General features: G+C 50.5%; 2 protein-coding genes across 5 annotated transcripts; one reads left to right on the top strand and one right to left on the bottom strand.

Annotated features, from left to right (window-relative positions):
- Positions 1 to 370: 370 nt before the first annotated feature.
- Positions 371 to 7212, bottom strand: Proc (protein C, inactivator of coagulation factors Va and VIIIa). 4 transcript variants are annotated; one of them, XM_004835952.3, is made up of 9 exons: positions 7103 to 7212; positions 6745 to 6831; positions 5516 to 5682; positions 4552 to 4576; positions 4302 to 4439; positions 4095 to 4229; positions 2426 to 2583; positions 1857 to 1974; positions 371 to 1049 (listed from the first exon to the last, which is right to left on the bottom strand). In XM_004835952.3, exons 1-9 carry the CDS (start codon positions 7146 to 7148, stop codon positions 460 to 462), a joined length of 1464 nt encoding a protein of 487 aa, XP_004836009.1. In that variant the 5' UTR covers positions 7149 to 7212; the 3' UTR covers positions 371 to 459. The 4 variants fall into 4 exon arrangements, with proteins under 4 accessions (XP_004836009.1, XP_087054595.1, XP_012931910.1 ...); XM_087198469.1 differs by having other exon boundaries at positions 4095 to 4439; XM_013076456.3 differs by lacking the exon at positions 4095 to 4229.
- LOC101726560 (uncharacterized) lies at positions 7147 to 13710 on the top strand. The gene is made up of 3 exons (XM_021237389.2): positions 7147 to 7233; positions 8398 to 8823; positions 11105 to 13710. Exons 1-3 carry the CDS (start codon positions 7147 to 7149, stop codon positions 11723 to 11725), a joined length of 1134 nt encoding a protein of 377 aa, XP_021093048.2. The 3' UTR covers positions 11726 to 13710.
- Positions 13711 to 14404: the final 694 nt, after the last annotated feature.

Genomic DNA, 14404 nt, shown 5'->3' with positions numbered 1-14404 from the left:
CCCTGCCCCTACCAAGCCCTCTTGAGTCTTATGTGCCCCCTCCACTGGGCTCATTGTGAAGCAAGTCAAGCTCCAGCTTCAGGATCCACGACTCACACCTGCTCTTCCCAAGGCCTTGGGAAAGGCTCCAGCAGCTCTTTGGTTATATTTCCTATTCTTTTTAAAGAGAGTACACGTATCCTCCTACTGTATCAGCTTTAGTCTCCATAAAAGTTGGAGTTGCTTTTCCCTGCCCTGCAGTATTGCTTTGGGAGTTAAATAAAATTTAGTTCATAAAGTGTGTGGTATACAGTAGATGTTCAATAAATGTTACTTCTGTAAAGAAAGTTCAGAAAAGATGATGCACAGATGCACCTGCAGGCCCATGTGCTTACTGTATGCCACTTTAATGGCTCATACACTGCCACCGGCCACCCAGCCCCACACAAGGGCCTCTGGGGTCCAGAGATGAGCAGGGGGCTATGGCACATGGCCATGGGGGGAGTTGTCCTCCTTCCCAATGTGGCTGTGGATCCAGTCAAGGTAGCGGCTGACTTTGGTGTAGATGCCATAGTTGTTAGGCAGCCCACAGCCCTCGCCCCAGCTCACTAGGCCCACCAGGAACCAGGTGCCTTGGAAGGAGGCAACCATGGGCCCCCCACTGTCACCATCGCAGGCATCCCGGGGGTCCCCAAGGATGCCTGCACACAGCATGTTCTCAGAGACCACATTCTTCATGACCTGGATGCACTCGTTTCGAGGGGCCACGGGAATCCTGATGAAGTTGAGGATGAAGGTGGGGCTCCTCTTGGCATCCCCTTTCCGCTCAGACTGGTAGCCCCAGCCTGTCACTACTGTCTCCTGGCCAGCCTGAGTGAGCTCTCGCTCTGCAAGGCCGTTGTCTGGGAGGCAGATGGGCACGATGGTCTTGGAGAGGATGGTGGGCCGTGCCAGGCGGAGCAGTGCAATGTCGTTGTTGGTGGTTCTCCGCGTGTAGTTGGGGTGGATGAGGATCTCTTTGATGGCCAGGTCCACTTCCCCTTTGTCTCTGCGCCTCAGGTCGTACTCACCTGCAGGGCAGAGGGCATCATCAGAGTGGCCTGGCCAGGGGTATCTGGCTGCTGCACCCCTGTGGGCCAGGACTGGCCCATGACTAGACAGTGTTCACAGGCCTCTCTGTGCCCTGGATCCTTATCACAAGCAACTGTTCCTGACGGAAGGAGTGGCCTATTGTGTTGATCTCAAAGGAACAGGATTCTGATCTGGATTGAGGACTCAGTGGAGCAGTGGAGACCAAGGAAGCACAGGGCCCTTGGACATGGGGAAGGACAAGGGCAGGAGCAGCAAGACCCACAGAGGAGGACCAACAGGACAGGGCACTGAGGGGGAAGAACTGTCAGGATCACATGTAAGAGACAGGTTCCTTCCAGCCAAGTCTGATGGTCCCTGGAAAAGAGGGTGTGGAAATCCCACACCTAGCCCCAGTGGGGCCACGGGCCACTGGTTGTGCTGAAAATAATTGTAATAAGCATGAATTTGGACATTCTTAGCCCACCTGTCCCTTCTTTTTGACATGTAGAGTATAATGAGACCTCCCTCCAGAAACTGATAGTGTGGGGCCTCCATCTGGCAACCCCCAACCTGCTGGGGAAAGCAGCACCCCGGTGTGCTGAGGCTGCATGCAAGTGGGAGTGAGGCGCTCAGGATGTGTGGAACCCCCTCTCTTTCACACCCATGCCCAGACAAATGAGCACCAGACAGTCCCTCCTTGCCGGGGCTCAAAGGTGCCAAGGCCTGTTTTCCCAAATAGCAGTGTGGAGCCCAGGTTCCCCGGACCAGTCTCCCAACCCCGACAGCTGCTGGGCTGCAGCCCGCACCAAGCCTGACAGTGAGCTTCCTGGATCCATCCATGCAGTGGGCTGCAGTCAGTACCCAGGAGGCATGAATGAGCACCCCGCCGCAGGCCAGCTTCCTCTTGGAGTCCAGCAGGATCACCTGGGATGGACGCACAGCAGCGGCATCACAGGGCTGCTCCGACAGCTCCTGCACAGGCCCAGGCACCGTTCTCAAGCATGGCTCTGGATGCCCTGGCCACATGTGCCTCTCTGGCTCTTTTAAAAACAGAACACCTGGGGCTGGGGATTTAGCTCAGTGGTTCTGCTGCCTGCTTTGCAGGCACAAGGACTTGAATTCGATCCACAGTACCAAACAAACAAAACCAAACTCCTTGCATGGCCCCTCCACGGCCCACAGCCTACCTGCCCTCCTGCTGTCCCTGCCCTGATGGGGTTACCCCTGTCTTTCCCTGGTCTGCCCTCCTCATGCCTCAATGGCCCCAGTAGCAAGATACTTCCCTCCCCTCTGCATCTGAGCGAGTGAGAACTCCCAGGAAGGCTCTGTGACCCCAGGCCCACCAAATGACAGACTGCTCTGCCTCTCTGCCCACCTGCCAGGGACTCTCTCCCTGTCTGGTCTCAGTCCCGTTGACAATCCTTGGATCTAACTGATCTTCTTGATCTTCTTGCTCTACTTGGTCTGTGTCCCGTTTGAAGTTACTTCGCTTCTTCTGCGTTTGCTTCTGTATCCTCCCACATGGGAACATCACTGAACATGGAAGGAGGTGGTAAGGGCCCTCCCATCTTGGTCCTCCCCCGGCCTACAGGCTATATCACTACACTGTGGGATTCAAAGTTTGCTACATGGTAGGATTCAAAGGATAAATAATGCTTAGAACACTCAATATTAGCTGTGAAACCCCTTCCACTGTCAGTAAACAAACGGTGCCACCTAATGGCAAGACACAGACCAAGCCACATCACTGTAACTGTCCTTTCACAGGCTGGCAAACTTCTGAGGTTCATGATACCCTGGAGCTGTTGTGGGAATCCTTGAGATACATGAGTAAGGTCTTCTAAAAGAGGTAAGAAATTCCGGGGCAGAGGAGATGAACATTCTTGGACAGCCCAAAGCAGCTGGAGCAATCTGGTGAGGCCTCCTTCTAGGGCCAGAGTCAGGTGGTCTTCCAGGATCTGCTCCTAATAGTGCCCGAATGCTAGGTTGGGGGGTCTAGACTTGTATGGCAGTGGGGCACCATCGGCAGGGGGCTCTGGAATGACAGCAGGGAAAGGAGACAGAAGCTGGACAGCAAGCAGACTCACACTGGCAGACTGGGAAAGCAGCCCCCAGCCAGGGACTGCAACTCGGCCCCTCCGGAGCCTTGGGACCTCAGAGGCGAGTGTGCTGGGGACTGGTGCCTGGCCCTCCTCAGTACTCCACTCCCTCCCCTGCAGGGGGTGAACAAAAGCTGGGGACTCCGGGCAAGGCACGAGGGAGGCAAAAAGTGTCACACTTGGCTGATCACACGGAGTTGCACAAAATCAGGCCACACAGACACCAGGTCCTCTGCCAGTCTGCTCTAAGTGGCTGGAAGCCAGCCATTAATACCCCACAGCATGTCCTCCAGCCTCTCCAAATTCACCTAAATACAAAGCCACAGGGCTCTCTGAACAGCAGGGCTCTGCCAATGACTGTGGCCTCTCATTGGCCATGCAAGAAAACTCACAGGCCCACGGTTCCACCAGGCATTTCTCTGCAAGTTCCTGTGAACCTCATTATTTCAAAATACCAAGTTTTTAAAAAAATGAGTTACAGAAGAATCATAAAGTTGTAAAAGTTCTCTGGAAGAACACAAAGAAGTGGCCAGGCGTGATGGCTCATGCCTGTAATCCCAACATTCCAAAGGCTGAGGCAGAAGGATCACCGTGGGTTTGAGGATAGACTGGGCTACACAGAAAGTTCAAGGACAGCTTGAACTACCTAACAAGACCCTGTCTTTAAAAAAAACAAAAACAAAAACGTAAAAAGGAAAATATAAAGGAAGGCAGAATCAGGGGCTGTTCTCCCCTGGAGAAGCTAAGGGTAATGGTAAAGATCGAAAGGGGATGTGCGGCTAAGGAGGTACAAAGAGGAAATTAAACACCTCCAGGCTAGACAGAGGGAGATGCTGGGTTTCTGCTCCAGGAGTCGTTCCGGAGGTAGCAGGGCCTGGAGGGATGCGGGTAAGCAGGCAAGCAAAAGGAAACGGCAGGAGGCCCCCAGACAGACCGGCGGCTCACCCGTGGGCTCGCACTGCAGGTGGTTATCGGCCAGCTGGTAACCCGGCGCGCAGTAGCAGCGCCGCGCCTCCCCTTCCTCCAGGCAGTAGTGCGCGCACCCGCCGTTGTCGGCCGAGCAGTTGCTGAAGCCCACCTCTGCGGGGATGCGAGTCAGCACCGGCCGCCCGGCCACCCCCGGTTGCCCCGGCCGCCCCGGCCGCCCCTCACCGTTCTGGCAGAAGCGCCCCTCCCAGCCCCTGCTGCAGGCGCAGGTGAAGCCGCCAAGGCCGTCGATGCACGTGCCGTGTCCGCAGCAGGAACTGACGCACAGGTGCTCCGGCGGCAGGCTTATGCACTGGTCACCGTCTGCCACGTGGGCGGGTAGGAGTGGAGGTCAGCAGTCCCGCCGGCTCCTCTCTCGCCCCGCAGCAGCATCTAGAGACCCAAGGGGAGCCCCGCCAGTATAAAAGGCACTCACCGAAGTACGTGGACCAGAAGTCTAGCTGTGGGGAGAAGGGCAGCGTCAGCCAGCCTGTGTGTGGATAGGTGCCCTGCTCCTCCTGGGTGTGACCCTTGGCGCCCACTGGGCTGGTCCATCTAAGCAGGGGTCATTTATTGATGATCACCAGCTCCTAGCACCTAGTTTGCCGTGCTCCTTTCCCCACCCCACCTCCACCCAACAGACCATCAATAACACCCCTCCTCAGGTGTGGGCATCGTGCTACTGGCACCCTGCTCTCGGGGGCTTCCACAGCACAGGGGCAGGCAGGAACCCCATCTGCACCAGGCTGCTCTGCTTCCTCCTAGCCCCTCACTCCCTACCCAGCTTTTGGGGTCCCCTCATAGTCCAGTCTTTCCCTAAGCCAGTGTTGCCAACTCAGAAAGTCTGAGGTGGCAGAGTCTTGTTTCTAACTAGGTCCCAAATGCTGCTGGGGCTGCTGGCTTTGACCTTTAGGTTAGAGAGGACCCAGACCTCACCTCTGCTCTCCCAAACGACTAGAGTGGCTCCCTACAAATATGAGCTGAGGCACAGCATAAGTATAAGTGTGGGCAGATTTCAGGCCCTCTCTGTCACACTCGCCCTGGCCAGCACTGCAGGTGCATGGGTAGAAGCGGCCTGTGGCCTTGTGGTGAGCAGGGCGTAGTGGCTGCTGGAGGGCGGATTGAGCTCCCAGGCCAAGGGGCTGCTGGGTATCTCAGAGCCCCAAACTCTTTTTCCTGGAGCTCACTGCAGAAGCCTGCTTCTTGTGCCCTGACTAAGACTATAAGGCCAGTGTCTACTTGGCCACCCCAACAAGCTGGGAGGAATAGGGGCTGGTGCCTCCCACCCCCTGGATTCCCAGCAGAGCCTCAGCAGTTGGTCCCTGCCTGCTCATCTAGGCCCAAGCCACCTCCCCCCTCACCACGGAGCCTCATCTTCAGGGGCCAGCTGGGGGTCTTACTGTGTCATCCACATTCTGGAAAATTTCCTTGGCCTCCTCGAAGTCACAGACCTCCTCATAGCACTCACGCTCCAGGTTGCCAGGCCGGACCTCCTCCAAGAAGGTGTTGGCACGTTTTTGGATCCTCAGCACCTGGTGGGCACGCTGGCTGCTGGAGAATACTGAGTCTGGATTCAGGGGAGTGAGAGGGCCTGGAGAGGCATTGTCTATGGCTCCTGTGGGCTTAATCTAATTCCTAATGGTGTCACTGTGTCCACACTACTCTGTCCCTCCACATGAAGCAGACTGGAGGAGAACAGGAGCCTTGACTGTTCAGAGACGGATGGCCCTCCCTATGAATACCACCCTGATGGTGTGACCTTGAGCTTTTATGTCTTTAAACTTTGGTTTACTCATCCAGAAAATAGGTACACATAATCATGTAAAAATGCCTGGCGTGGAAATAAGTACTCAGTGACAAATGCCACCTGCTGCTGCTGCTGCCACCAAGACTGCAAAGTTTGAGTGTTATTCTCCAGCAGCTCTGGTACAATCCTTTCTTGACTTGACTGACCCTCCCTGCCCTCCCACCACAGAGTGTTTCTCATCTCTTCCCCTTGGTCAGGAACACCTGGAAGACAGAGACCTGTCCCTCAGCGTGCGTCCCCACATGTCTCCTGGGCTCTGGCAGGTGTCTGTCTTGGCAAGGGGATGCTAGGAGAGAGGGCCCAGTAAGGGTAGTGAGCAACAGTGGTTGGAGAGAGAAGAGGAAGATGTGCTTGAGCCGAGGTGGCAGATGAAGTAGACCGAAGGTGTGGTGGGGCAGGGGAGTGAGAAAGTGCCTATCTAGGAAGATAGGCAGCTCTGGAAAAGGCACAGATGCAATTCTGGGTCCCGTGGTCCTCCCACAGAATCATGGCTGCCTCCTGTTGGCTGTGGGCACTGATGGGCATTTTAGGTGAGGCATGCAGAGTAGTGTGGGCAGAGGCCTGGGCCTGAGCTCTGTGAGTAAGTGTTGGTGGGAAAGCCCAGGTGACTCTGTGATCCACCCCAAGCCCTGCCATCACCTGTGTCTGCCCTCACAGCCCTTGGGCCTTGCCAACCAATTCCTGCTGCCCCTGACTCCCTTCAGCTCACTTAAGCTCAAAGGCAGGGGAAGGTATAAAGGCCAAGGCTTCTAGAGTCCTGAAAATTCCTTGATATTTGAGGGTCCCCTGCAGAGACTACAGGGTATGGGAGGGTGGCCTTACCAGGAGGGACTGGGGTGCTGGAAATGCCCCAGGTGGTCACGAACAGCAGCAAACCTGCCAGCCGCCACATTCTGCAGTCGCTGACACCTGTCTGAGGAGGTTGTCTGAGCTTCTGGCAGCCCCTACCCTGTACTGCTCTGCCCGCAGCCTTCTAGGAGGAAGCTGAGTGCAGGGGCACATGGTACAGGGCCTGTGGACTGTGGCACTTAGGCCTAGGAATGCCAACCCATGCTCTGGCCTGGTCCAGGCAGGGCCTAGCTTCTTTGACCCCAAGCTGTGCTTGAAGGGTTCTACCTCCATCAGGGCTGAGCCCTTCTTGCCCTTCTACACCCTCCCATCTGCCTTGAGGGGGACTTACAGGGGTGGGCCCTGGAGAGACGGTAAGTCTGCCTTCCCGCTGCCATGACAGCTGGAACTGGGTTAATCCATAACCCAGGTATTTGCTCGGGCCTCTCCTCAGAAAAACAAACAAGCGATGCTGACACTCTGGTCTGGCCCTGACACCCGGGTCACTCAGGGCTCACCTCTGCCCACAAGGTTGCCATCTGGGAGGGAGGGAGGGCCAGCACTCTTAAAACCAGTGACAGATGTGGTCTCTTTTCACCTCAGTGTGGTGGGCTAAGGGAGGGATGTTTTACTACAAAATACTACAATTTGTCCAAAATCAACAGAATACATAGTAATTTCATATTTCATCAAATAAAGAGGTTGTTTATGTGCTACTATAAAAGAAGAAAGACAATCTATTATACAATGACAATTTCTTTTCTCTCTTTTTCTTCCCTGTACTAGGGATTGAATCCAGGGAATGATGAGCTCAATCTCCAGCCCTTTTTCTTTTCTCCTCTCCCCCTCTCCCCTTCCTTTCTTTCAACAGGGTCTTGCTAAGTTGCCCAGGCTGTCCTTGAACTTGGGATAGTACTGCCTCAGACTCAGAAACAGCTGGGATTACAGGCATGTGCTGTCACACCTAGCTTGATAAAGACAAATTCCTGTGGAATACTGGCTATGTTACCAGGTTTTTGGGTGTTAAGTCTCCTTCTACAGGTGATTTCTAAGTTCTTTGTGTCCTGAGCAAAGAATTGGTCAAGCCAAATGCAAAAAGTAGGGAGGTTGTACATTGATTAATGAAACATGCTCTGCAAAGCAAGTTTAGGTCAGTAAAAGAAGTAGGAAAAGAAGCCATTTTGTGAAAATGTGAGAAAAAGAAACAGGATTCTGGAAAGGCTGCAGGAAGTTTCTAGCTGGAATGTCAGGAAAAGAGCAGAAATAAAGGGCCTGGCTCGAAGCCTTGGTGTGCCCGGAAGTCCGCCAGCCTTTGTTGAGCATCTTCCTTCCCTGGATGGGCTTCCCAGAGCAGCCCACACTTCTCCCTGCCCTGCTGCCTTCCCGGAGGACTTGACCCTGTGGCCCCTCAAAGGCTGTGCCCGCAACGGGCCGTGTGGCCCTCCCTGCTGGCCTCTGGTGATTGACAAGGAAGTCACCTGGCCCGGAAGTCCCAGCCTCATGCCTTCTTTCTGTGGTGCAAACCTGAGCCCAGAGGATTTTGAAGCTGGGGCCTGATCTCCCATTGCGCCTTGGGGAGGGAAGCAGGAGGCTCAAAAGACAGGCCGTGGGGACAGTGCTGGGCTTGGAGGGGTGGAGAGGAGGTAGGCAGGATGGAGCCTACGGGTGGTGGGGAGCCGGTGGCCATGTGTGGAGCTGCGGAGGCCGGCTGGAGGAGGGGAGCCGAGATCCTGCCAGGCAGAAGCCGGAGGCCCAGTGAGGCCCCATGAGAGCAGCGGCTCGCACGCGGGGACGTTTCTTGTTTTTGTTTGGGTCTGCAGTGCTGGGGAAGGAAGCCAGGGCGTCGCTTCTGCCAAGCCAGTGGTCAGCCACAGAGCCACCCCAGCCTGCCGGGAGCGTGGGGAACTCGCCGCCCCCCACGCCCACCCGCACCTCCGCGCTTCTCCCCGCCGGCGCCCAGCCCTGGGTCAGGGAGCACCCGCGTCCACAACGGCTGGGGTCCAGAGCGCCGGTGTCCATCCCGCCAGGGCCGCTACAGTGCCCCCAGGGCCAGTGCGAGAAGCAGCCAGCCTGGTGAGCCATACGGCCCGCGGCTCCTCCACGCGGGGAAGTGCGTTCGTTTGCAGGTGGTGCCCGCCGCGGGACGGGCTCAGAAGGCCCCACTCGGATTCTCCTCACAGAGCCGAGTCAGCTCGCGTGGCCGAGTTCCTCAGAGCGACCCCAGGTACAGGGTGGTGTGGGCAACTAGCACACCGTGACAGGGAGAGTAGAAGGCGTGCAGGGCTGGGATTCAGGGTCTGAGCGAGGGGCTGAGCAACCGTGGGGGCGGAGGGGTTGTGAGAAAGAGGCGGATACTCAGTCTGGATGTTCCAGGAACCCCATCTTTCTAGTTAGGCTCCCATGGGCTCAAACCCCAACTTGGCTGCTTCTCCCCTGGTTAATTTCCCAGAGCCTAACTTTCCACATCTGTAAAATGGGGTTGATATTAGCATCTACCTCAGATGGCTGTTGCGACGATCAAGGTGGTTTTAAAAAAGATATTCTATATTTTTTTCATTAAGTTTATTGGTACATTTTTGGTATAAAAAGTTACATTCATCGTTGGGATCTTGTACCTTTACATGATGTATCTTAGTTCTTATTTTTTCCCCAGTTCCCTGACCTCCCTTCACCTCCTCCACCCTTCCCTATTTAGAGACTTTGTTACCATTTTTTCCTTTTCTCATATTTTTTCTTTTCCCATCTTTCCTTTCCCCTACCCTTCCCACTTCCCCTGCCCCTTTAGACCTTTTCTTCCTATTTGCTATTATCAATTATATCATTTGACCCTTATTAACACTCTTAGTATTTCATGCCAGAGAAACTATTTAGTATTTACACATGTGTGTCCTATTTATTTCATTTACGAGTATGGCCTCAATGTGCATCCATTTAGCTATAAATGACTAGTTTCTCATTCTTTATGGCTGAGTAGTACTCCATTTTATAGAAAAACCACATCTTCTTTATCCAGTCTTCAGCTGGTGGGCATTTGGGCTGTTTCCAAGTTTCAGCTATTACAAACTGTGCCGCTATAAACATGGGTGTGCATATATTACTGTGGTACGATTCTTCTAATTCTTTTGGAAAGATACCCAGCAGATGGATGGCTGGGTCAAACGGGACCTCTAATCCTAGTTTTTTGAGGTATTTCCATATTGATTTCCACAGTGGTTGCACCAGTCTGCACTCCCACCAACAATGGAGAAGGGTTTCTTTCCCCCCACAGCCCCACCCACATTTGTTACTGGTTGATTTCTTGATAGCAGCCATTCTTTCTGGAGTGAGATGGAATCTCAGTGTTGTTTTCATCTGCATCTCTCCAATGACCAGTGATGTTGAACATTTTTTCATATATTTATTTGCTGCTTTTACTTGTTTGTCTGAGAAATGTCTGTTCATTTCAGATGCCCGTTTTTGAATCAGGTTTTTATATTTTGGGGGTCTGATTTTTTTCTTTTGGTACCAGGGATTGAACTCAGTTCCTTGTGTTTTCGAGGTAGGTGGCAGAACCACTGAGCTAAATCCCTGGTGTGTCTGACTTTTTTTTGAGTTCTTTATATGTTCCAAATAGTAGACCTTTGTCTGAGGAACAGCTGGTAAAAATTTTTTCCCACATTGTAGGTTGTCTCTTAGCTCTGTTGGTGGTTTCTCTTGCAGTGCAGAAGCTTTTTAATAAGATGAGATCCCAGTTGTTGATTCTTTGTGCAAGTTCCCGTGCTACTGACGATTTGATGAGCAAATGTTTTTAATTTTGATGAAGTCATTGTCTACATTTTCTTTTGTAATTCATATTTTTGTGTCCTATCAAATAAATCTGCCTAATCCAAGCTCACAAACGTTTTCTTTACATTTTCATTTAGAAGCTTTATGGTTTTAGCTCTTACATTTAGATCTCTGACTCATTTTGAATTTATTACTTTTTTGTATATTTTGTGAGGTGAATGGCAAGCTCCCCCCCCCCACACCCATATAGCTACCTAATTGTGGCAAACACTCTCCTTTTCCACATTGAATTGCCTTGGCCGTTCATCAGAAATCAACCCTATATGTATGGATCATATGTATGGATCACTTCTGGGCTCCATTTTGCTTTGCTGTTCTGTCTGTCCATTCTTATGCCAAGACCATAGTCTCTTAATTGCTGAATTGCTGTTACAAGACTCAGGTCATGAAATCAGGTAATGTAAGTGCTCTAATTTTTTTTCTTCCTTTTCAAAATTGTTTTGCCTACGCTGTCTTTTCTTTTTCTTTTTTAATTTTCCTTTTTAATTATTAGTGCCTATTAATTTTACAAAATATTTGGCTTCGGCAGATTCGGCGCCCGCCGCTCGGCCCGCCGCAGCCCCCGCAGCAAGTCCTTGCCGCCGCACAGCCTCGAGCCCCGAGTTCCCGAGGGCTGGGGGCGCCAGAGTTCGGCGGAGCTGCAGGAGATGCTGAGGCGCCGGAGAGACTTTTGCGCAAGGGAAAATTCATTTGCAAATTGTTCGAGAAAGCTAAAGAGATCTCAGACACCGTTGCCAAACTGAAAGCTGCCATTACAGAACGTGAAGAGGACAGAAGAAAAAGTGAACTGTTTTACCTTGTTAGTGTAGACTTTGAGCTAAGGCAAAAGGCAATTGCAGGAGTTGATGTGAACATAGATAAGACCCCGAGTTCTGACCAGATGCTTGATACTTCGTCACTAGTTCCTGGCTGTTCGCTTGTAGATAAAATCAAATCATCCAAAACAATTTCTGAAAAACAGGGACTTGTGCCTCCTACTCACAAAGATAATGAAGAGACTCCGGAGGCTGAGTCCACAGTGAATCAGCACCCAGCTCCCAACGGCCGGGCCGGGACACTTTCCCCAACGGAGGAGGCGGAGCATCTCCCACAGCGCTGTTTCCGGTCACACAGACGATATTTCCAGCGGCTTGGACAACCTGTTTATTGACAGGTTGCAAAGGATCACGATTGGAGACCAAGGTGAACGCCACTCAGGAGCAAGCACGGGTGCAGAGATCTTGACGAGCCTCTGTACTGGGCCTCCTAAGAGACCTCATTACATGGAAGTGCTAGAAATGCGAGTCAAAAACCCAGTGCCCCCGCCACAAAAGTTTAAAACCTATGTGGTACCGTAACAGGACAGTGGCACACTTGGTCACTGCCAGAGGGGAGTCTCCTATCTCCTCCGAGGAGCGGCGACGCAGAGACAGGCAGCATCTTGATGACATCATGGCAGCGCGGCTCTTGCTGCTGCACCATCTGCCCTCACAGCTGCTGACCATAGAAGAAACTTTGGCACTTCAGCGACAGCAGAAACAGAATTTTGAGGAGATCCAAGCGAAGCTCGTAGCACAAAAATTAGCAGAAAAACTGAATATTAAAATGCAGAGTTACAATCCAGAAGGGGAGTCCTTGAGGAAGAACCGAGAAGTAAGGGATGAAGATGATGTTCTGTCCTCGGATGAGGAATGAGGAATTCTGAAGATGGGCGTTGGGGTAATCTCCTAAGTCTCTGATGGTTGAGATGTCATTACCTAATATCACCAGACTTTCTAACAAGTATCAAGATCAGTGTCAGACGTAGTTGAGGGAAACATTTTATAGTTACACAAAGGTAGCTACAAGAAGAAGCCCAGTTTGTCTTTCAGATGATGATCTTCATGTGCTTGGAAAGTTTAATATTTGAATATTGTGCTTAACCATATTGTATTAAAGTTTTGCAGTTTGTTGTGCATTGATCTGGTATTTTGATATGTGGTAGAGCACATTTTTCTTTTCTGTAAGCCAAATGAAATCAGATGACTTTTTCCTTAATCTTACTTCTATCAAATAGCATTTATCATATCTTTCAATAAAGTACACAGTTGTCCTAGACAGCTAAAGTGAACGAGGAAGTCAGTTCCCTCCTTTCCTAAGCAATGGAAGGAGCTGTCTTGAGAAGACAATGCAGCCTGCATGGAATCCTGAGCTGTTGGAGGTGAAGTATCTAGGAGGACACTCAGGAAAACCTCAGCAGGTGTTTGTTTCCTTCCCCTGTCTTACGTTAGAAAGCTGTTCCCTTCTCTTCAGGAAAAAGGGGTACTTTGAGGAGATCCTGGGGGGCGGGTGTCTTACTAGAAGGTCGGATTTGCCTGGAGTAACTTTTGGTACAGGATATGTCCAAGCCCCGACTGAGCTAGGTGAAAGGAGGTGTGTCTCGGGCATTGGTGCTGTTTGTCCATGTGTGGGACATATGTGTCTGATAAGGAAACCAGTTTGTAAAAGTTACAGTTGAGCTGTCAATACATTGCTTTCTTTTTCCCCAAAAAATGTCATATATATATGTTACAACCAGTGAGAGAGAACCAACCAGAGACCAATATTAAATCCACACAGGAGTTTATTACCAGCTGGGACCTGAGCCGAGCATCAGATTCTGGGGGTTGACAAACATGTTTTATACACCTTTGAGGCCAACAGTTTCTAGGCCCCCCTATGGGATAGAACTAGTAAAGCAAGCAAAAGGTACAGAAGCAGAACGTCCTGCTGTTAGGACATTTGTAAAACAATAGTTGATTAATTGTTATTTCTAAAGAGACTTTCTAAGGGGAGGAGGTTTTTAAGCTTCCTCCTTCTGAGTTTATCTAAAGGGCAGGCAGGTGAGTCAAGCAGCAATATGGAGGCTGTCTTGCTAACTAGGGTCCTTCTATACATATATATACACATGTTCCTGTCATTTTATTTTTTTATTATTTATTTATTTATTTATTTTGGTACCGGGGATCAAACACGGGTCCTTGCGCTTACGCAGCAGGCGGTGAAACCACTGAGCTAAATTCCCGGCCCCCTGTCATTTTAAATGATAGTTGTCTCCAAAGGAATTAACACTTATGTTATCAAAAAATTCAGTACTGAAAGAAAAGAATAAAATATTAGAGCAACTTCAAATGCTAATGTTGATATTTTACTGGTATCTAAATTTTGCTTCTTTCATTGTCTTGAAACCCACCAGCCAGACACAAGCCTGTAACATTTAAGCTTTCGTACTGTTGTTTAATTTTTTATGTATAGCTGTACATTTATATTTTGAAAATGCAGTCATACCATATGTTTCATAGACAATATGAATACTTGAACATCACAAACATTTGTCTTCATTAAATATTTGCATTTTAGATAGCAGAATATTTTTCATGGGTGTATCATAATTTTTAAAAGAATTTCTTATTGTGTAAAAATTGTTCATTATGTAATCTCAATAATGATTTGATCAGTATCTTAAAAGATAATCACATCTACCAGGTGTGGTGGTGCATACCTGTAATCCCAGCACTCTGAGAGGCTGAGGCAGAAGGATCACAAGTTGGAGCCTAGTTTGGGCAATGTAGTGCCTTATTGAGACCCTGTCTCAATTTAAAAAGGGCAGAGGAATGTAGGAATGTAGCTCAATGCAAACTCTGGGTTCAATTCCTGGTATCCCCCCTCAAAAAAACCAAAACCCCAGAAAAAAACATGCATACATTTATTTCCAGAGACATTTTTTAAGAAGTTAAATTGCTAGAGGAAAGGTATATAAGCTTTTGAGAATCTTGTTATATATCACTAATTTCAGAGATTGTGTCCACTTCTATTCCCTTTAGCAATCTAT

Source organism: Heterocephalus glaber, unplaced genomic scaffold (genome assembly GCF_053883595.1).
Source record: "Heterocephalus glaber isolate CG9 unplaced genomic scaffold, H.glaber_assembly_v1.0 deba00000347, whole genome shotgun sequence".
NCBI lineage: Eukaryota > Metazoa > Chordata > Mammalia > Rodentia > Bathyergidae > Heterocephalus > Heterocephalus glaber.
The sequence above is the reverse complement of the archived record's forward strand: the minus strand, read 5'-3'. Positions and strand labels throughout refer to the sequence as shown.